Genomic DNA, 24,102 nt, shown 5'->3' with positions numbered 1-24,102 from the left:
AGCGCAAGGCTGGTGCCATGTAAACCGGCCCAAGGAGATGCACTGGGGACCAGCTGCGTAGAGCCGGCTTCATGGCATTAGGCTCGACGCTCAATCTAGCCCGGCAGACACGGGAGCTGGAATATACCGCACCGGGCTATGCACCCGCACTGGAGACACCGTGCGCACCACTGCATAACACGGTGCCTGTCCGGTCTCTCTAGCCCCCCGGTAAGCACAGGGAGTCTGCCCAGGTCTCCTACCTGGCATAGCCATACTCCCTGTTAGCCCCCCCCCAAGAAATTTTTGGGGCTGCCTCTCAAGCTTCCATCCGCGTCGCCGAGCTGCCTTCTCATACCAGCGCCTCTCTGCTTTCACCGCCTCCATTCTACGGTAACCTTCCTCGCACTGCTCCAGCGAATCCCAGGCGGGCTCCGGCACTCTCCCTGGGTCGGCCGCCCACCTGTCGATCTCCTCCCAAGTAGTATACTCCATACTGTACTCCTCTTTGGGCTGTTCCTGTTGTTTCTTCTCCCGCTGCACCTTAGTGCGGCTACACTCCCCTGGTTTAGCCCAGGGTCCTCTCCCGTCGAGGATTTCCTCCCATGTCCAGAAATCCTTATTGCGCTTCTCCTCGCGCTGCTCCTGCCTGTTGACACGCTGCTTGGTCCTTTTGTGGTGGGTGATTCTGTAACGGTTTTCTTCGTGAGAAGGAGAGTCGGACCAAAATGCAGCGTGTCGATTGTGATTCATGTTTAATGAAAAAACACACTAAACACAAACACTACAAAAACAATAAACGTAACGAAAACCTAAACAGCCTATCTGGTGAAAACACATAGACAGGAACAATCACCCACAAACACACAGTGAAACCCAGACTACCTAAATATGGTTCCCAATCAGAGACAATGACTAACACCTGCCTCTGATTGAGAACCATATCAGGCCAGACATAGAAATAGACAAACAAGACATCCAACATAGAATGCCCACCCAGTTCACACCCTGACCAATCAAAACATAGAAAATACAAAGTAAACTATGGTCAGGGCGTGACAGTATTTAGTTTAGTTTAGTCAGCCTCATCTTGGGGATGGGGTCCTTTTAGTATTTTGTGCAACATGTTGTGTTCTGTGCATTCTTGTGCCTATTTTCAGAGGACCTGCACAACACAAACATCACAGATATTAAGACAAACAATAAGATAATACAAAAAAGTTAAACTAGGTGGGAAACTAAGATATGACTAAGCCAACATTGATGGCAGCGAACAGCACATTTGATGACAGTTCCTGTCCTATTTACTAGTTTCACCCAGAGTCATCAGTGCCAACAACAGCAGCAGCAGAGTAGAGAGAGTCACAGCAAGCTTTGCCATCTTGTCAGGTTCAGAGGTCGAGGCAGGTAGTGAAGTTCAACAGATACCTGGAACTCTCTCCTCAGAATGAGATTCCTAGATGATCTGATCCAATGATCTGGAATTCTAGTTTAAATACTTTCACAGTTGGAAATATGATGCCCTTTTCTGGATCGTAGACCCAGCGTTTGAGGAACAAGGTGGATTTTTATTTGGGTCAGGGAGGGAAGTGTGACAAACAGGCCCCATTGTTTGTAACTTGGTACAAAACCCCCTTCCACTCTCTGGCCTCGTCAAGAATTTACAGCAACTATATATTGGTGCGTGTCAGCAACAAATGAAGGAAGATGTTATTGTTGTACTACACGCTTTGAAAAAAAGTTCCCATCTAGAACCTTTTTTGTTCCAGGTAGAAACTTTTTGGGTTCCATATAGAACCCTTTCCACAGAAGGTTCTACATGGAACCCAAAAGGTTCTACCTGGAACCAAAAAGGGTGTTCCTACTGTATGGGGACAGCCAAAGAAGCCTTTTGGAAGCCTTTTTTCTGAGAGTGTAGATCATTACATAATATTGGAACCGTGTGACATAATGTGATGTTATGTACAGTAGCCTTAAAAATAAGTTTGAGTGTTCAATTCAAACACAACAAATCTTGACCGTTGTGATTAGTAGGCCTACTGTATGTACTGTAGGAGATACTTTTCCATGTATCGCAACTGTAATATCAGCTACTGATATTACAAAAAGAGAACACTTGACTGCAAGAATCCTTTGATATATTAAATAGAAAACAAGTAGCAGTGGGTGTAAAAATGAAGCTTTTTCTCATCACTTCAGTCCATTGAAAGTGGTCTTCAATGGCTCTGTGAATGGAAACGATCCTTCATTTCAGTTAGTCTTTCAATCAGTATTGTGATCTCTGTTGTACATGATTGAAAGATTACCTGTAAGTAGTAATAGTAGTAATGGCTTTTTGTCATTTTATTTACAAAGGGTATTTCTATAGCAGAAAACAAGAAAAAGCCAACAATCTTAACGTTCTCCAAAGTGGAAGAACCATTCACTGCCAAATATTGTGAAGCTAAGACCACGTTTTTAAATGGTCGTCCTACAGTAGTTCTATGTCATTGTTTAACGTCCCCATCTTGATATACATGAAAATATCAAAAATGAGCGCATCGTGTGACAAACTCAAGGGGGAAAAGGTTGTGGTTGTCACAGGGACAGTTATGATGCAACAACTGAAGAGGAACTGTTAAAACTCCTTCATCATGACCTGTTTAGTTGTCACAGAAACACTTTTCCCCATTTGAGTTGAGGCCTCAACACATTCTGTGTTCCTCTGACCTAGAAAATAACCATATTATCAAGACAACCTACACGTAACAGCCCACGTCCCTGCACTTCAGTGCACAAGGTCTAAGTCACCAACCTGATCTCAGAGCATTTCATATTATTCTGTACGTAAATCCCAGACACTCTATTTAGAATGATAGGTTATGTTTGGTATAGTTTGGTATAGTTACATAAGACAGATGGTTACCTAATGCAACAATGAAAGGAGGGTGGTTGATCAGGGTGGACAGGTAGGCATGTAACGCCAACGTCTAGCAACCCAAAGGTTTCAAGTTCTAATTGCATCATGGACAATTTGAGGAAATAAGCGAATGTTCAACGACTTACTACTTTTTAGGTGCTTTGGAACTAAGGTGGCTTGCGACAGTATTCATCCCCTTGGCATTTTTCCTATATTGTTGCCTTACATCCTGGAATAAAATTTGATTTTTGGGGGGAAGGTTGTGTCATTTGATATAGACAATATGCCTACGACTTTGAAAATGCATTTTTTTTATTGTGAAACAAACAAGAAATAAGACAAGAAAACAGAAAACTTGAGCGTGCATAACTATTCACCCCCCTCCCTCAAAGGCAATACTTTGTAGAGCCACCTGTTGCAGCAATTACAGCTGCACGTCTTCATAATGCCCCTTGTTTGGTGGTGTTGCAGACTCTGGGCTCTTTCAGAACAGGTGTATATATACTGAGATCATGTGACAGATCATGTGACACTTAGATTGCACACAGGTGATCTTTATTTAACTAATTATGTGACTTCTCAAGGTAATTGGTTCCACCAGATCTTATTTGGGGGCTTCAGAGCAAAGGGGGTGAATACATATGCAACACTTTTCCGTTTTTCATTTAAAAAATGTTTAGAAATAAGTTATTTTTTTCATTTGACTTTTTTTTGTATATTTTGTGTATGTCCATTACATGAAATCCAAATGAAAGTCAATTTAAATGACAGGTTGTAATGCAACAAAATAGGAAAAATGCCAAGTGGGGTGAATACTTTTGCAAGGCACTGTACTTAGCATGTTAGCTAACCCGTCCCCGTCCCCTAACCCTTTATCCTAACTCCTAAACTTCAGTCTAACCCCTAACGTTTGTACCTATTCACCTAGCTAGAAATTGAAACATTTCAAATGAAATACAGTGTCTCAGATTGACATAATCATATGAAATGCTCTGAGACTAGGTTGCAGTCACACACACTCACACATAGAAGGGACTATTGTATTTATCAGATAAGATATTACATTCCTCTGTTGTATTTCAGTACAAATCAAATCAACGTTTATCGGTCGAGCGCACAGATTTGCAGATGTTATGCTTGTGTTTCTAGCTCTAACAGTGCAGTAATACCTAGCAATGTCACGTTCTGACCTTTATTTCCTTTGTTTTGTATTTATTTAGTATGGTCAGGGCGTGAGTTGGGTGGGCAGTCTATGTTTGTTTTCTATGATTTGGGGATTTGTATGTTTCGGCCTATTATGGTTCAGAGGCAGGTGTCATTAGCTGTCTCTGAGAATCATACTTAGGTAGCCTGGGTTGCACTGTTCGTTTGTGGGTGATTGTCTATGCTAGTTGCTTGCGTCAGCACAGGTCTCATTTGTAGCTTCACGGTCGTAATTGGTTTATTGTTTTTGTATGCAGTGTTCAGTACTTTCTTTAATTAAATATTCACTATGAACACATACCACGCCGCATTTTGGTCCTCTGATCCTTCTCGCCTCTCCTCTTCAGATGAAGAGGAGGAAGACCGTGACAAGCAAATGTAAATCAATAATACACACATCAATCCCATTTATATTCCCCTGCTCAACAGGTTAGAGGAGTGTTCCTCTAGTATAGAATGTTGACCATCAGTCAGAGCTTTAGAATTAGGAAGTACAACTCAGAGCCCTGGGGTCATTATGTCATCATAGCTGCCATATGTCTTGTAAGAAAAGTTCTTGCTCATCCTCAGTGAAACACCCTGTGGTGAAATTAAAGTTATTTACTGGTTCTGTGGTGCTATTGTGGTTTGTTTGCTATCCAACAGTCCAATCACGTATTTTCTCATCAATATCACCATCTTAAATGTGTCAACTGCTTCATAAGCTACAAACAGGGACAATCCTTTGGTTTGACTGTACAACCTTACCCACTGCGGTTCACAAAGTATTGTGATTCCTCCTAAATGAACTGATACATCTGATAACTGTAAATACAGTATGTTCAATGTTGATAAGATCTGCAGTGGTTTCCCAGACGTGGGTACATGGCTACACACACACACACACACACACACATAATCACAGAAAAAGGTGTTAATTTTAGACCACAGTGTTTTACTTTGTCTGAATTAAAATACATAGGTTTGATCTGATTGGCACATCTCACATATCCTTTCCTTATGAGGCCGAAAGTGGATTATACTGTGAGGTACAGCGGTTGGCAATGCAACCTCATAATAGAAAGGCAATAACCTGACACTCTCGAGGCTGTCAGATATGTGTATGTGTATTTAGGATCATAGGAAAGAGTATCAACACAGGCCTCCCGGTTGGCGCAGTGGTTAAGGGAGCTGGGTTCGCGCCCAGGCTCTGTCGTAACTGGCTGCGACCGGGAGGTCTGTGGGGCGACGCACAATTGGCCTAGCTTCGTCCGGGCATCGTCCTTGGTCGGTGGGGATGTCCTTGTCTCATCGTGCACCAGTGACTCCTGTGGCGGGCTGGGTGCAGTGCGCGATAACCAAGGTTGCCAGGTGCAGCCTCCGACACATTGGTGCAGCTGGCTTCCGGGTTGGATGCGTGCTGTGTTAAGAAGCAGTGCGAGCCCGTATGGGAGTTGTAGCGATGAGACAAGATAGATACCATGAAAAAGGGGTAAAAAAATATTTTTTTAATAAATAAAAAATAATAACACAAATTCTTCATTTAAATATTAGGTACTTAATACTATTACTTAATACTATGATTGCCGATCATGAAAAAGCAAGTAAAGATTGGGCTCAAAACATTCTCCCTCTTGTTCTGTTGAAGAATCTTGTTCCTTTTTGTTGCTCATTGGGGAAAGTGATGGGGAAATTCTGCTGTGGAACTTTGGTTTTAAAGCGTGGGTAGGAAAGCACATTTCACCTCTCAGAGAATACGTTTCTACCTGCACCAGTAGTATATATATGGCTCTGGTGAGGAGTAGGACCTCACACAGCCACTGAAGCTCTCTGTCTGAAGACAAGACAGCAGCTCATCACATCACTAACCACAGCACCACAGAAGAAGAGATGGCCCAGATCAGAGCCCCTGTTATTGTGCTGCTCGTGCTCCTGGCTGTGGGGCTGTTCACTACTGAGGCTTCTGCAGCTAAACAAGGTCAATATCCTGCTGTGAAAGTTGTGTCTCAGTCCGTCTGTCTGTGTTATTACTGGAACACTGAACTAAACTGTTGGACAATTAGAGTAATATTTAGTCTTCATCAAGAGTCCTCTTTAATTGTTAATTTGTTCATTTTTTACAGCACGTCGTAGACGATTCTGCTGTCAAAGTTATACTGGTGGGGAAATACCTTTTGAAGTTATCGTAGGATATACCCTACAGACCACGACTGAAATCTGCAGAATCCCTGCCATCATGTGAGTATCTTTGATTATTTATCTTTGAATTGAGGTTCAGGATTCTTTACAGAAAAATACATTATAGTGTAATTATAGTTGAATAGAAATATAGGTTAACAATGCAGTGAAAACAGAGTGTTTTGTATGTGAGACTTACAGTTTTGTATGTGTCTCTTCCAGATTCCACACTAAAAATGGGAAAGATTTGTGTGCAGACCCTTCCCAGAGCTCGGTGATCCAACATGTCAACCGACTGAGGTAAGAATGACTCTCATAAATAACATTACAACTGTTATAGTTGTTTATTATGAATGGTACAAACAAAGATGGTAATATAAGAGTGGCCTTAACAGCTGAAAATAATATGAATTTTTCTAATCTATTTCAGGGACACGGCGGTTCACATCAGCAAATCACAGTCCTAATCCGATGATGGGTTCTGGATACAGAGGAGCAGAACATGTGTATTTAACAGTCAGGAGCTGAACATGTTAATAACCAGTGTATATAGTGTATATCCCATCCTGTTTCCTCTGCTATCCATCTACCTAAATCTTCTTAGTCCTATATTTTCTGGGCTGATTTTATATGAATATATTTTGCAAATTAAAAAAATGTAGTTATAATATAACGCTTTATGAGCAATAAGGTTAAGATCTCGTTGTAAGACAGGAAACTAAATGTTTAAACTTTTTTTAATGAAAACATTTGTTACTTTTTGTCACTGTTACAATTTAAGTCTATAATAAATGTCATATATTTTACTATAACCTGTTTGTATATGAAATAGGCTTTGTCATTGCAGAGTTGAATGGTTTGATCTCGTTTTATGGGCATCAGAAATTGCACACGTTGTAACATTTTATTCATAAAAGTCTTGTGTATGATCATATCATTGATCACATCTGTTGCTTTAAACTGTTACTTTAATATTTTATGTCTATAATAAATATATTTTCCTAAGAATTCTCAATTGTTTTGTGTGTTCATCTTGTGTGGTATGAGTGGTGAATGGAAGATGAACCTTGGACAGTACAATGACAGATACTAACTGATGAAGGAGACAGAGACAAGATATTGAATAGTAACTGTGGAGGAGACAACATCATGAGAAGTCACCAGTGTGTGGATGTAGTAACTGTAGAGGACACAACACCATGAGAGGTCACCAGAGGGTGGATGTAGTAACAGTGGAGGACACTACACCATGAGAGGTCAGCAGAGGGTGAATCACTCTCACAGTTTCTTAAAAAACACTCCTATTCCAAAGGCCTTGTAGAGATGGCATACAGTATATTCACTTTGTATGTCTATGGTGTTTAAGCTCCAAATTGTTATTTTTGGATTACATTGAATTCTACATAGACCTGGCCTTGATGGTTGTATACAATGTACAATAACTTCTACCTGGCTAACAACAGGAGTTTCATACAACTGTTTCTTCTTATTCCTTTTGAGGTTTTAGGAAAGAGTTGATGTTGTGACAAATTGTTAAGGGAATTTTTATCAATGATGACTAATTATGTATACATTTCAATCAGGATGTACTAATCAGAATACTATTATGCTACTGTACATGTATGAATTTTCTCTCTTGATTCCAGTATTGAATATAATGTAGTGAATGTGGTCAAAAGTTAGAACAATGACGGTCTGTTCCTTGGTACAAATGAATTAACGATATCTCCAGACTGTCTAGAATGCTTATCTACACTGACTGACCTTGGCTCTAGGCGAGGAGGGAAGGCTTGAGAGCTATAGGGCCTTTCTACCAGTGTCAAGAAGAGACGGAACATTTAGAAAACGCTGACGTCATTTTCAGTTTATAACCTGTGGTAAAATGTGTATGTACTCAGTACTCTCTTGACTAAAGGCTGTTACTTGACTTTAAGACCGGGGCTCGGTCCATTCCTATAAAATAAGGGTCTTACAAATTATTATGAATTGACAGTGTTTCATTTTAATTGGGAATTAAAACAGAGGAATTAAAATTCCTTCAACACAAATGCATATTAATTCAAAACAATCAGATATATGACTATTTACAAGAGCTATTCAAATTCATGTATTAAGGTAGCACAACCAAGAGGAACCAATGACATCAGCACTGAGTCAAGGACCATATCACCTCCACCCTACCTGACACCCTAGACCCACTCCAATTTGCTTACCGCCCAAATAGGTCCACAGACGATGCAATCTCAACCACACTGCACAATGCCCTAACCCATCTGGATAAGAGGAATACCTATGTGAGAATGCTGTTCATCGACTACAGCTCAGCATTTAACACCATAGTACCCTCCAAACTCGTCATCAAGCTCGAGACCCTGGGTCTCGACCCCGCCCTGTGCAACTAGGTACTGGACTTCCTGACGGGCCGCCCCCAGGTGGTGAGGGTAGGTAACAACATCTCCACCCCGCTGATCCTCAACACTGGGGCCCCACAAGGGTGCGTTCTGAGCCCTCTCCTGTACTCCCTGTTCACCCACGACTGCGTGGCCACGCACGCCTCCAACTCAATCATCAAGTTTGCGGACGACACTACAGTGCTAGGCTTGATTACCAACAACGACGAGATGGCCTACAGGGAGGAGGTGAGGGCCCTCGGAGTGTGGTGTCAGGAAAATAACCTCACACTCAACGTCAACAAAACTAAGGAGATGATTGTGGACTTCAGCAAACAGCAGAGGGAGCACCGCCCTATCCACATCGATGGGACAGTAGTGGAGAGGGTAGTAAGTTTTAAGTTCCTCGGCGTACACATCACAGACAAACTGAATTGGTCCACCCACACAGACAGCATCGTGAAGAAGGCGCAGCAGCGTATGTTCAACCTCAGGAGGCTGAAGAAATTTGGCTTGTCACCAAAAACACTCACAAACTTCTACAGATGCACAATCGAGAGCATCCTGTCGGGCTGTATCACCGCCTGGTACGGCAACTGCTCCGCCCACAACCGGCAACTGCTCCGCCCACAACCAAGGCTCTCCAGAGGGTAGTGAGGTCTGCACAACGCATCACCGGGGGCAAACTACCTGCCCTCCAGGGCACCTACACCACCCGATGTCACAGGAAGGCCATAAAGATCATCAAGGACAACAACCACCCGAGCCACTGCCTGTTCACCCCGCTATCATCCAGAAGGCGAGGTCAGTACAGGTGCATCAAAGCTGGGACCGAGATACTGAAAAACAGCTTCTATCTCAAAGCCACCAGACTGTTAAACAGCCACCACTAACATTGAGTGTCTGCTGCCAACACACTGACTCAACTCCAGCCACTTTAATTATGGGAATTGATGGAAATTGATGTAAAATATATCACTAGCCACTTTAAACAATGCTACTTAATATAATGTTTACATACCCTACATTTTTCATCTCATATGTATATGTACAGTGCCTTGCGAAAGTATTCGGCCCCCTTGAACTTTGCAACCTTTTGCCACATTTCAGGCTTCAAACATAAAGATATAAAACTGTATTTTTTTGTGAAGAATCAACAACAGGTGGGACACAATCATGAAGTGGAACGACATTTATTGGATATTTCAAACTTTTTTAACAAATCAAAAACTGAAAAATTGGGCGTGCAAAATTATTCAGCCCCCTTAAGTTAATACTTTGTAGCGCCACCTTTTGCTGCGATTACAGCTGTAAGTCGCTTGGGGTATGTCTCTATCAGTTTTGCACATCGAGAGACTGAATTTTTTTCCCATTCCTCCTTGCAAAACAGCTCGAGCTCAGTGAGGTTGGATGGAGAGCATTTGTGAACAGCAGTTTTCAGTTCTTTCCACAGATTCTCAATTGGATTCAGGTCTGGACTTTGACTTGGCCATTCTAACACCTGGATATGTTTATTTTTGAACCATTGTAGATTTTGCTTTATGTTTTGGATCATTGTCTTGTTGGAAGACAAATCTCCGTCCCAGTCTCAGGTCCTTTGCAGACTCCATCGGGTTTTCTTCCAGAATGGTCCTGTATTTGGCTCCATCCATCTTCCCATCAATTTTAACCATCTTCCCTGTCCCTGCTGAAGAAAAGCAGGCCCAAACCATGATGCTGCCACCACCATGTTTGACAGTGGGGATGGTGTGTTCAGCTGTGTTGCTTTTACGCCAAACATAACGTTTTGCATTGTTGCCAAAAAGTTCAATTTTGGTTTAATCTGACAAGAGCACCTTCTTCCACATGTTTGGTGTGTCTCCCAGGTGGCTTGTGGCAAACTTTAAACAACACTTTTTATGGATATCTTTAAGAAATGGCTTTCTTCTTGCCACCCCTCCATAAAGGCCAGATTTGTGCAATATACGACTGATTGTTGTCCTGTGGACAGAGTCTACCACCTCAGCTGTAGATCTCTGCAGTTCATCCAGAGTGATCATGGGCCTCTTGGCTGCATCTCTGATCAGTCTTCTCCTTGTATGAGCTGAAAGTTTAGAGGGACGGCCAGGTCTTGGTAGATTTGCAGTGGTCTGATACTCGTTCCATTTCAATATTATCGCTTGCACAGTGCTCCTTGGGATGTTTAAAGCTTGGGAAATCTTTTTGTATCCAAATCTGGCTTTAAACTTCTTCACAACAGTATCTCGGACCTGCCTGGTGTGTTCCTTGTTCTTCATGATGCTCTCTGCGCTTTTAACGGACCTCTGAGACTATCACAGTGCAGGTGCATTTATACGGAGACTTGATTACACAGAGGTGGATTGTATTTATCATCATTAGTCATTTAGGTCAACATTGGATCATTCAGAGATCCTCACTGAACTTCTGGAGAGAGTTTGCTGCACTGAAAGTAAAGGGGCTGATCAATTTTGCACGCCCAATTTTTCAGTTTTTGATTTGTTAAAAAAGTTTGAAATATCCAATAAATGTCGTTCCACTTCATGATCGTGTCCCACTTGTTGTTGATTCTTCACAAAAAAATACAGTTTTATATCTTTATGTTTGAAGCCTGAAATGTGGCAAAAGGTCGCAAAGTTCAAGGGGGACGAATACTTTCGCAAGGCACTGTATATACTGTACTCTATCATCTACTGCATCTTTATGTAATACATGTATCACTAGCCACTTTAAACTATGCCACTTTGTTTACATACCCTACATTACTCATCTCATATGTATATACTGTACTTGATACCATCTACTGCATCTTGCCTATGCCGTTCTGTACCATCACTCATTCATATATCTTTATGTACATATTCTTTATCCCTTTACTCTTGTGTGTATAAGGTAGTCGTTTTGGAATTGTTAGGTTAGATTACTCATTGGTTATTACTGCATTGTCGGAACTAGAAGCACAAGCATTTCGCTACACTCGCATTAACATCTGCTAACCATGTGTATGTGATAAATACATTTGATTTGATTTGATTTGATCCATGTTAAATTCCCAAATTCCAAACTGTGTCACAACACACACTGTTGTCTCTACTATCAAAGCAGTGAAATTCCAGTTCTGGAAGTTCTCATTCTGCATTTTTAACCAAATTATTTTCTTGTGAGAATTCAATAGTTCAACACATGAACAGTGATAAAGAAATCTAAATGTTTATCATATATGCATAGTCACTTTAACTATATATTCATGTACATACTACCTCAATTGGGCCGACAAACCAGTTCTCCCGCAGATAGGCTAACCAGGTTATCTGCATTGTGTCCCGCCACCCACCACCCACCAACCCCTCTTTTACGCTAATGGTACTCTCTGTTCATCATATATGCATAGTCACTTTAACCATATCTACATGTACATACTACCTCAATTGTATGTATTTTTTCGCTTTATTCAACCAGGTAGGCAAGTTGAGAACAAGTTCTCATTTACAATTGCGACCTGGCCAAGATAAAGCTAAGCAGTTCGACACATACACCGACACAGAGTTTCACATGTAGTAAAACAAACATACAGTCAATAATACAGTAGAAACAAGTCTATATACGATGTGAGCAAATGAGGTGAGTTAAGGGAGGTAAAGGCAAAAAAAGGCCATGGTGGCAAAGTAAATACAATAAGGCAAGTAACACTGGAATGGTAGATTTGCAGTGGAAGAATGTGCAAAGTAGAAATAAAAATAATGGGGTGCAAAGGAGCAAAATAAATAAATAAATAAAATACAATAAATACAGTAGGGGAAGAGGTAGTTGTTTGGGCTAAATTATAGGTGGGCTATGTACAGGTGCAGTAATCTGTGAGCTGCTCTGACAGCTGGTGCTTAAAGCTAGTGAGAGAGATAAGTGTTTCCAGTTTCAGAGATTTTTGTAGTTCGTTCCAGTCATTGGCAACTGGAAGGAGAGGCGGCCAAAGAAAGAATTGGTTTTGGGGGTGACCAGAGAGATATACCTGCTGGAGCGCGTGCTACAGGTGGGTGATGCTATGGTGACCAGCGAGCTGAGATAAGGGGGGACTTTACCTAGCAGGGTCTTGTAGATGACATGGAGCCAGTGGGTTTGGCGACGAGTATGAAGCGATTTTGTAAATGACATCGCCGGAGTCGAGGATTGGTAGGATGGTCAGTTTTACAAGGGTATGTTTGGCAGCATGAGTGAAGGATGCTTTGTTGCGAAATAGGAAGCCAATTCTAGATTTAACTTTGGATTGGTGATGTTTGATGTGGGTCTGGAAGGAGAGTTTACAGTCTAACCAGACACCTAGGTATTTGTATTTGTCCACATATTCTAAGTCAGAGCCGTCCAGAGTAGTGATGTTAGACAGGCGGGCAGGTGCGGCAGCGATCGGTTGAAGAGCATGCATTTAGTTTTACTTGTATTTAAGAGCAATTGGAGGCCACAGAAGGAGAGTTGTATGGCATTGAAGCTTGCCTGGGGGGTTGTTAACACAGTGTCCAAAGAAGGCCCAGAACTATACAGAATGGTATCGTCTGCATAGAGGTGGATCAGAGACTCACCAGCAGCAAGAGAGACACCATTGATGTATACAGAAAAGAGAGTCGGTCCAAGAATTGAACCATGTGGCACCCCCATAGAGACTGCCAGAGGTCCGGACAGCAGACCCTCCGATTTGACACACGGCACTCTAGCAGAGAAGTAGTTGGTGAACCAGGCGATCATTTGAGAAACCAAGGCTGTCGACTCTGCCGATGAGGATGTGGTGATTGACAGAGTCGAAAGCCTTGGCCAGATAAATGAATACGGCTGCACAGTAATGTTTCTTATCGATGGCGGTTAAGATATCGTTTAGGACCTTGAGCGTGGCTGAGGTGCACCCATGACCAGCTCTGAAACCAGATTGCATAGCAGAGAGGGTATGGTGAGATTCGAAATGGTCGGTAATCTGTTTGTTGACTTGGCTTTCGAAGACCTTAGAAAGGCAGGGTAGGATAGATATAGGTCTGTAGCAGTTTGGGTCAAGAGTGTCCGCCCCTTTAAAGAGGGGGGATGACCGCAGCTGCTTTCCAATCTTTGGGAAACTCAGACGACACGAAAGAGAGGTTGAACAGGCTAGTAATAGGGGTGGCAACAATTTCGGCAGATAATTTTAGAAAGAAAGGGTCCAGATTGTCTAGCCTGGCTGATTTGTTGGGGTCCAGATTTTGCAGCTCTTTCAGAACATCAGCTGACTGGATTTGGGAGAAGGAGAAATGGGGAAGGCTTGGGCGAGTTGCTGTGGGGGGTGCAGTGCTGTTGACCGGGGTAGGGGTAGCCATGTGGAAAGCATGGCCAGCCGTAGAAAAATGATTATTGAAATTCTCAATAATAGTGGATTTATCAGTGGTGACAGTGTTTCCTATCTTCAGTTGCAGTGGGCAGCTGGGAGGAGGTGTTCTTATTCTCCATGGACTTTACAGTGTCCCAGAACTTTTTTGAGTTAGTGTTGCAGGAAGCAAATTTCTGCTTGAAAAAGCTAGCCTTGGCTTTTCTAACTGCCTGTGTATAATGGTTTCTAGCTTCCTTGAAAATCTGCATATCACGAGGGCTGTTCGATGCTAATGCAGAACGCCATAGTATGTTTTTGTGTTGGTTATGGGCAGTCAGGTCTGGGGAGAACCTAGGGCTATATCTTTTCCTGGTTCTAAATTTCTTGCTTATTTAAGATGGGAAGGCATTTGAAAAAAAATAACCAGGCATCCACTACTGACGGGATGAGATCAATATCCTTCCAGGATACCCCGGCCAGGTCAATTAGAAAGGCCTGCTCGCTGAAGTGTTTCAGGGAGCATTTGACAGTGACGAGTGGAGGTCGTTTGACCCGTTACGGATGCAGGCAAAGAGGCAGTGATCGCTGAGATCCTGGTTGAAGACAGCAGAAGTGTATTTAGAGGGCAAGTTGGTTAGGATGATATCTATGAGGGTGCCCGTGTTTACGGCTTTGGGGGGTAGGTTCATTGATAATTTGTGTGAGATTGAGGGCATCAAGCTTAGATTGTAGGATGGCTAGGGTGTTCAGCATGTTCCAGTTTAGGTCTCCTAGCAGCACGAGCTCTGAAGATAGATGGGAGGCAATCAGTTCACATATGGTGTCCAGAGAACAGCTGGGGACAGAGGGTGGTCTATAGCAGGCGGCAACGGTGAGAAACTTGTTTTTAGAGAGGTGTATTTTTAAAAGTAGAAGTTCAAATTGTTTGGGTACAGACCTGGATAGTTGGACAGAACTCTGCGGCCTATCTTTGCAGTAGATTGCAACACCGCCCCCTTTGGCAGTTCTATCTTGTCTGAAAATGTTGTAGTTAGGGATGAAAATTTCAGAATTTTTGGTGGTCTTCCTAAACTAGGATTCAGACACAGCTAGAACATCCGGGTTGGCAGAGTGTGCTAAAGCAGTGAATAAAACAAACTTAGGGAGGAGGCTTCTAATGTTAACATGCATGAAACCAAGGCGGTTACAGAAGTCATCAAAAGAGAGCGCCTGGGGAATAGAAGTGGAGCTCGGCAGTGCAGGGACTGGATTCACCTCTACATCACCAGAGGAAAAGAGGAGGAGTAGGATAATGGTACGGCTAAAAGCAATGAGAATTGGTCGTCTAGAATGTCTGGTACAGAGAGTAAAAGGAGGTTTCTGTGGGCGATAAAATAGCTTCAAGGTATAACGTACAGACAAAGGTATGGTAGGATGTGAATACAGTGGAGGTAAACCTAGGTAGTGAGTGATGATGAGAGAGATATTATCTCTAGAAACATCATTGAAACCAGGAGATGTCATCACATGTGTGGGTGGTGGAACTAATAGGTTGGATAAGGTTTAGTGAGCAGGACTAGAGGCTCTACAGTGAAATAAGCCAATAAACACTAACCAGTACAGCAATGGACAAGGCATATTGACATTAAGCAGAGGCAAGCTTAGTCGAGTGATCAAAAGGGTCCAGTGAGGAGTGAGGTTGGTTGAGGTCACGGCGATTCAGACAGCTAGCCGGGCCATCGGTAACATGCTAGCATAGGATGGAGGTCTGTTTTTAGCCACCTTGTGCGTTTCCGTCGGTAGGATTAGTGGGGTTCCGTGTGGTAGAAGGGATCAATCCAATTCGCAAAAAAAAAATAGATATAGTTATAGAGACCCAAGAAAAAAAGAAAATAATTGTCCGATAGGTCTATTCAGATAGCAGCCGATAAGACAACTAACGATTAGCGGGCCGCAGATGGGCATTCAGGTAACGTCGCGACAGAGGAGCCAGCTGGATAACTCCCTCGGGCAGATAACGTCGGTAGTCCAGTTGTGAAGGACCGGTGGGGCTCCGCGTTGGCAGTAAAACTGTCCGGGATAGGTGATTGTAACCCAGGAGTGACTGATGGAACTCTTCAGCTGGCTAGCTCCGGAATAATTGATGTCCGGAATCGACGTAAGCAGATAGTCACACGGATAGCAGCTAGCTAGCTGCGAGATCCAGGTATAAATGTCCAGAGCTTGCGGTTGAAATCCGGGGACATGGAGAGAAAAATAGGTCCGGTATGTTCCGGTCCGAGCCGCGTCGTACAAAACTGCCGATAGATTTTCGAGCTAAAGGATAGCTGATGACCACAAACCTTGGTTAGCTTCTGGTTAGCTGGTTAGCTGAATAAGCCTGTGTAAACAGTGTCTGTATGTAGCCTCTCTACTTTTATAGCCTAGCTACTGTATATAGTCTGTTTTTTACTTTTGTTTTATTTCTTTACTTACCTATTGTTCACCTAATACCCTTTTTGCACTATTGGTTAGAGCCTGTAAGGAAGCATTTCACTGTAAGTTCTACACCTGTTGTATTCAGTGTACGTGACAAATAAACTTTGATTTGATTTGCTTTGCTTTGCTACTCTCTGTTTATCATATATGCATAGTCACTTTAACTATACATTCATATACATACTACCTCAATTAGCCCGACTAACCAGTGCTCCCACACATTGGCTACCCGGACTATCTGCATTGTGTCCCGCCTCCCACCATCCACCAACCCCTCTTTTGCACTACTGCTACTCTCTGTTTATCATATATGCATAGTCACTTTAACCACACCTACATGTACGTACTAACTCAATTAGCCCGACAAACTCGCTACTGTATATAGCCTCCCTACTGTATATAGCCTCCCTACTGTATATAGCCTACCTACTGTATATAGCCTCACTACTGTATATGACCTCCCTACTGTATATAGCCTCCCTACTGTATATAGCCTCCCTACTGTATATAGCCTCACTACTGTTATTACTCACTGTCTTTTTACAGTTGTTTTTATTTCTTTATTCTTTATTATTCTTTGTTCACCTAATACCTATTTTTTACTTAACAATTGCACTGTTGGTCAGGGCTTGTAAATAAGCATTTCACTGTAAGATCTACTACACCTGTTGTATTTGGCACATGTGACAAATACACTTTGATTTGATCTGCTTTGACACTGATGGTAGCAAACAGAACATTAGATGGCACTTCCTGTCCTATTTACTAGTTTCACCCAGAGTCATCAGTGCCAACAACAGCAGCAGCAGAGTAGAGAGAGTCACAACAAGCTTTACCATCTTGCCAGGTTCAGAGGTCGAGGCAGGCAGTGAAGTTCAACAGATACCTGGAACTCTCTCCTCAGAATGAGATTCCAAGATGATCTGATCCAATGATCTGGAATTCTAGTTTAAATACTTTCTCAGTTGGAAATATGATGCCCTTTTCTGGACCGTAGACCCAGCTGTTGTGGAACAAGGTGGAAACTTTAGTCTTGACATGTATTTGGGTCAGGGAAGTTTGACACATATGTCACATTGTTGGTACCTTGGTAAACTCCCTTCCACTCTGGGCCTGGATCAAGAATTTACAGCAACTATACAATGATGCATGTCAGCAAAATTCTAAGGGAGATGTTATCATTGTATAATAGAGTATTACATAACGTTGGGATGATGTGATGTAATGTACAAGCAGCCTTCAAAAGAAGTTTGATTGTTCAATTCAAACACATTTAGTCCGTTGTGATTAGAAGGCCTACTGTATGAGTTATAGTGAATGTTCCTGAGGGGCCTAGTTACAGTTTGGACTTACATCACCTTGAAAATCTATGACAAGACTTCAAAATGACTGTCTAGCAATGATCAACAACCAACTTAAGAAGCAGTGCGGGGCCTCCCGGGTGGCGCAGTGGTTAAGGGCGCTGTACTGCAGCGCCAGCTGTGCCATCAGAGTCCCTGGGTTCACGCCCAGGCTCTGTCGTAACCGGCCGCGACCGGGAGGTCCGTGGGGCGACGCACAATTGGCCTAGTGTCGTCCGGGTTAGGGAGGGCTTGGTCGGTAGGGATGTACTGTGCCCAGCCCGCACTCTTGTGGCGGGCTGGGCACAGTGCGCGCTAACCAAGGTTGCCAGGGGCACGGTGTAGCCTCCGACACATTGGTGCGGCTGGCTTCCGGGTTGGATGCGCGCAGTGTTAAGAAGCAGTGCAGCTGGTTGGGTTGTGTATCGGAGGACGCATGACTTTCAACCTTCGTCTCTCCCGAACCCGTACAGGAGTTGTCGCGATGAGACAAACAATTGGGGAGAAAGAGGGGTAAAAATTTTAACAAAAAAACAAAAACAAAAATCATATAAAAACCTTTGTATTTTGATTCAGACAGAGAATAACTGTGGTCTCAAATCAATAGCCTGTTTACGCACCCATTCATCAATCTAAGTGACAGTAAATAAAATCCCCATCAAAATACGTCAGTTTAAGTTAGAGATATCAGATTTTTGAATGAGATGCTTCTCAATCCACCACATCCACATATGCAGTGAAAGATGTCAGACCATGAGAATTCCCCAAAATCTGTCTTCTCACAAAAACGTCTGTAGCATCTGAATGGTTCTCCAGATCTCTGTTTTGATCTACGTCCCCCACAAGTAACACTGATGTGTCAACTTCTGTCTGTAGTGTCTGAACCGTTTGGACTAGAAACTAATACTCCACTAATACCACACTGACTCTCACCAACACGATGGTGTTCTCCGTTTTTCTCTACGAGCCCCACAAGTGTCACGGGACTCGTCTGAAGGTACCAACACAAATGAATAGACGTATGGAGGTAGTTTTGTGCCAACAAAAACATGGGGATAAATATGTATCCCAAAAAACCTAAATATTTCCTGAGTTTTCTTACATGTCCTAGATGTAGGACAGACACTTTTAGGGGTTTTAACACCTTTGCTGTGATTATGTGTGTATGTGTAACCATGTACCATCTCCGTGGCGGAGATCTTTGTGGGCTATACTCAGCCTTGTCTCAGGATGGTAAGTTGGTGGTTGAAGATATCCCTCTAGTGGTGTGGAGGCTGTGCTTTGGCAAAGTGGGTGGGGTTATATCCTTCCTGTTTGGCCCTGTCCGGGGGTGTCCTCGGATGGGGCCACAGTGTCTCCTGACCCCTCCTGTCTCAGCCTCCAGTATTTATGCTGCAGTAGTTTATGTGTCGGGGGGCTAGGGTCAGTTTGTTATATCTGGAGTACTTCTCCTGTCCTATTCGGTGTCCTGTGTGAATTTAAGTGTACTCTCTCTAATTCTCTCTTTCTCTCTTTCTCTCTCTCGGAGGACCTGAGCCCTAGGACCATGCCTCAGGACTACCTGACATGATGACTCCTTGCTGTCCACAGTCCACCTGGCCGTGCTGCTGCTCCAGTTTCAACTGTTCTGCCTTATTATTATTCGACCATGCTGGTCATTTATGAACATTTGAACATCTTGGCCATGTTCTGTTATAATCTCCACCCGGCACAGCCAGAAGAGGACTGGCCACCCCACATAGCCTGGTTCCTCTCTAGGTTTCTTCCTAGGTTTTGGCCTTTCTAGGGAGTTTTTCCTAGCCACCGTGCTTCTACACCTGCATTGCTTGCTGTTTGGGGTTTTAGGCTGGGTTTCTGTACAGCACTTTGAGATATCAGCTGATGTACGAAGGGATATTTAAATACATTTGATGTGATTTTGATTTGATATGTGTAACCATGTACCCACATCAGTGAAACCACCACAGATCATATCATAGAGCATACTGTATGTACAGTTATCAGATGTATCATTTGGTCTAGGAGGAAACACAGTGCATTGTGCGCCACACAAAGGAGGCTGATGGAAGGAGCTATAGGAGGACGGGCTTATTCTAATGGCCAAAACGGAATTGATGAAATGGTCCCAAACACATCAAACACATGGAAACAACGTGTTTGACTCTTTTCCAGCCCCTCTCACCAGCCTCCTCTAGCGCCACAGTGATAAAGTTGTCTTGGAAATTTCCTCTATTTACCAAATCATGAGCGCAAACCACACACAAGTCAGAGTTAGTTATCAAAGTCCATCTTTAATTATATCAGCTCTATCACAATCCTGTGACTCTCAGATAAATTCAGTGTCTCTCAATGAATTCTCTGAGAGCCCCTTCCACATTTCAAATGAGGTCCTTTATAGCAAAGACAGACACAGGATAAGACAGCATCGGCATAATTCATCGTTCAGCTTTGTCTCCTATCTCAAACCCCAGAACCATAAACCAACCCTCCATATCAACAGGCATATATCAAATTGTCATTTAGATACAACCAACTCTAAATACAACCAATCCTGGACAAACTCACAGAGACACACTGACTGGCACACAGACATTGTGGAGCCAAGAGATATGTTTGCACATGATGATACTTTGACCTCTCCCCTCTCTGCGGCCCATGCAACTTAGTCTTGACATAGAATAGAAAACTGCAACCCTGCCACAGTATTATACAAAAATAACATTCTTGAAGTGATTTACAAACATATGATAAATATAAAACATCTTACATGTGTTACCAACAAATTCTGATTATTCCACGACAAAGTCTATTGAGTCAAACCATGGAACTGCCCCTGTTGATGTCCTATGAAGCTGTGAAAGGGCACATTTGGGGTGGTGATATTTATAAACAAATATGTGATGAGTTAGATATGAACCAAACCAGAGAATCACCACAGAACCAGTAAAGAACTTCACCACAGGGTGTTGCACTGAGGATGAGCAAGAACTTTTCTTACAAGACGTATGACAACAATGATGACATAATGACCCCAGGGCTCTGAGTTGTAATTCCTAATTCTACAGCTCTGACTGATGGTCAACATTCTATATTAGAGGAACACTCGTCTAACCTGTTGAGCAGGGAATTTCAAATGGCGAATGTGAAGGGGAACTTTCAGGTGTGACTTTGGGAAGTAAATAAACACAGCAGGGAAATACAAGAGGAATTCAATCTCCTATCTGATCAATCTAATTGTCATGTCTGTGTGCGTGTCTGTGTCTTTGTGTGTGACTGAGACATCGTTCACTGAAGTGCATGGATGTGGGCTGTTAGGTGTAGGTTGTCTTGATAATATGGTTATTTTCTAGGTCAGAGGAACACAGAATGTATTGATACCGTCAAGTCAAAGGCGGAAAAGTGTTTCTGTGACAACTAAACAGGTCATGATGAAGGAGTTTTAACCGTTCCTCTTCAGTTGTTGCATCATAACTGTCCCTGTGACAACCACAACCTTTTCCCCCTTGAATTTGTCACAATGCATTAATATGAATATTGAGACATTTAACACATTGGTGCTGTTTCTTTGCAATGTATAACCTCACACAACTACCATGTGAAAACTGGGACAGAGTGGGAGGATCCTCTACATTCACAGAACAATTGAAGACCACTTCAATGAGCTGAAGAGATGAGTAAAAGTTTATCTCTCTCACCCACTGATACTTGTTTAATATAATATAGAACTCAAAGGATTCCTGCAATTCAGAAGTTCATGTTTCATATCATTAGCTCTTATTACAGTAAGATGAGATACATGGAAAGTACAGTGTCTTCAGAAAGTAACTACACCCCTTGATTTTTAACCACATTTTGTTGTGTTACAACCTGCATTTAAAATGGATCAAATGTAGATTTTGTGTCACTGGCCTACACACAATACCCCAAAATGCCAAAGTGTAATTGTGTTTTCAGATTTTTTTCAACAAATGAATAGAAAAGGAGTCAATAAAGATTCAACCCCTTTGTTATGGCCAGCCTTAATAAGATCAGGAGTACGTTTGTGCTTAACAACTCACAAAATAAGTTGCATGGACTCGCTCTGTGTGCAATAATAGTGTTCAGCATGATTTTTGAATGACTACCTCATCTCTGTACCCCACACATACAATTATGCTTAAGGCCCCTCAGTTGAATTGTGAATTTCAAACACAGATTCAACTACAAAGACCAGGGAGGTTTTCCAATGCCTCCCAAAGAAGAGCTCCTATTGCTAGATGGGTCAAAATAAAATGAAAAAACAGACATTGAATATCCCTTTGAGCATGGTGATGTTATTAATTACAATTTGGATGGTGTATCAATACACCCAGTCACAACAGAAATACAGGCGTCCTTCCTAACTCAGTTTCCGGAGAGGACGGAAACCGCTCATGGATTTCACCATGAGGCCAATAGTGAATAATGGTTGAATAATGGCTGTGAAAGGAGAAAACTGAGGATGGATCAACAGTGTAGTTACTCCACAATACTAACCTGTAAGGACAGACGCTGGGAGACGGGAAGCAAGTAAAGGGAGTGAATATTTAATCAGTAATGGACATGAAACAAAACAAGGCCAGCGTCTGGACAAGAGGAATACAATCACATCAATGCTGAAAGGGGAAGAAACTGAGGAAGTGACAGATATAGGGGAGACAGTCAATAAGGTAATAGAGTCCAGGTGAGTCCCATGAAGTGCTGACGCGCATAACGATGGTGACAGGTGTGCGTAATGATGGGCCGGCCGCCTGGCGCCCTCGAGTGCCAGAGACGGGGAACGGGAGCAGGCGGGACATAACCTAAATGACAGAATGAAAAGAAGGAAGCCTGTACGGAATAAAAATATTACAAACATGCATCCAGTTTGCAAGAAGGTACCACAGTAAAACTGCAAAAGATGCTTCAAAGAAATTAACTTTACGTCTTGAATACGAAGCGTTATAAGAGAACCTGGTTCAGTCTGCTTTCCAACAGACACTGGGAGACAAATTCACCTTTCAGCAGGACAATACTCTAAAACACAAGGCCAAATATAAACTGGAGTTGCTTACCAAGATGACATTAACTGTTCCTGAGTGGCCCAGATAGAGTTTTGACTTAAATAAGATTCTAAATCTATGGCAAGACTTGAAAATGGCTGTCTAGCAATGATCAACAACCAACTTGACAGCGCTTGAAGAACATTGTACAATCCATGTGTGCAAAGCTCTTATAAATTGACCTTGAAAGAGTCACAGCTGTAATCACTGCCAAATGTAATTCTAACATGTATTGACTCAGGGGTGTGAATACTTATGTAAATGAGATGTTTCTGTATCTCATTTTCAACTAAATTGCAAACAGTTCTAAAAACATGTTTTCACTTTTTCATGATGAAGTATTGTATGTAGACGGTTGAGAAGACAATCTATTTCATCTATTTTGAAGTCAGGCTGTAACATAACAACGTGTGGAATAAGTCAAGAGGTGTGAATACTTTCTGAAGGCACTCTATTTAACCCGCTGAGTCAATACATACAGACTTGGAATCATTGGCCATTTTAATAAATGGAACACTAGTCACTTTAATAATTACACGTTAATAATGTTTACATATCTTGCATTACTCATCTCATATGTATATACTGTATTCTATACTATCTATTGCATCTTAGTCTATGCTGCTCTGACATTGCTCATCCATAGGTTTATATATTATTATTCCATTCCTTACCTAGATTTGTGTGTTTTAGGTAGTTGTTGTGGAATTGTTAAATATTACTTGTTAGATATTACTGCACTGTCGGAACTAGAAGCACAAGCATTTTGCTAAACTCGCAATAACATCTGCTAACCATGTGTATGTGACCAATACCTTTATTTTACCTTTATTTAACTGGGCAAGTCAGTTAAGAACAAATTATTATTTTCAATGACGGCCTAGGAATAGTGGGTTAACTGCCTGTTCAGGGGCAGAACAACAGATTTGTACCTTGTCAGCTCGGGGGATTTGAACTTGCAACCTTCCTGTTACCAGTCCAACGCTCTAACCACTAGATAGCCTAATGGTTAGAATCACTTTTGGCAGCTATTACAGCAGTGAATCTTTCTGGGTCCCTAAGAGCATAGCACAGCTGGATTTTACAATATTTTTCCATTATTCCTTTAAAAATTATTCAGCCTCTGTTTACACAGCGCACATCCAACCCAGAAGCCAGCAATGTGTCAGAACCCCTGGGCGCCAACTCAGGGTCTCTGGTGGCACAGCTGTAGCTGCAGTACAGCACCCTTAACCACTGCGCCACCCAGGAGGCCTCAGGTTTTTATATGATTGACACATCTCCCACATCCTTTGGTTAT

The 24,102-nt window shown here is 42.4% G+C and overlaps 1 protein-coding gene across 1 annotated transcript; it reads left to right on the top strand.

Moving 5' to 3' along the window:
• The first annotated feature begins 5,857 nt into the window (after positions 1-5,857).
• On the top strand, positions 5,858-7,167 carry LOC110530729 (C-C motif chemokine 4-like). Its single transcript, XM_021613982.2, has 4 exons — positions 5,858-6,038; positions 6,184-6,298; positions 6,461-6,538; positions 6,669-7,167. Exons 1-4 carry the CDS (start codon positions 5,951-5,953, stop codon positions 6,703-6,705), a joined length of 318 nt encoding a protein of 105 aa, XP_021469657.2. The 5' UTR covers positions 5,858-5,950; the 3' UTR covers positions 6,706-7,167.
• Positions 7,168-24,102: the final 16,935 nt, after the last annotated feature.

This window comes from Oncorhynchus mykiss, chromosome 8 (assembly GCF_013265735.2).
Source record: "Oncorhynchus mykiss isolate Arlee chromosome 8, USDA_OmykA_1.1, whole genome shotgun sequence".
In the NCBI taxonomy this organism is placed as follows: domain Eukaryota; kingdom Metazoa; phylum Chordata; class Actinopteri; order Salmoniformes; family Salmonidae; genus Oncorhynchus; species Oncorhynchus mykiss.
The sequence above is the reverse complement of the archived record's forward strand: the minus strand, read 5'-3'. Positions and strand labels throughout refer to the sequence as shown.

Coding starts and splice junctions, on each gene's coding strand:
- LOC110530729 (XM_021613982.2), top strand. CDS start 5,951: ATGGCCCAGATCAGAGCCCCTGTTATTGTGCTGCTCGTGCTCCTGGCT. Junction 6,299..6,460: donor TGCAGAATCCCTGCCATCAT/GTGAGTATCTTT, acceptor TGTCTCTTCCAG/ATTCCACACTAAAAATGGGA. Junction 6,539..6,668: donor CAACATGTCAACCGACTGAG/GTAAGAATGACT, acceptor AATCTATTTCAG/GGACACGGCGGTTCACATCA.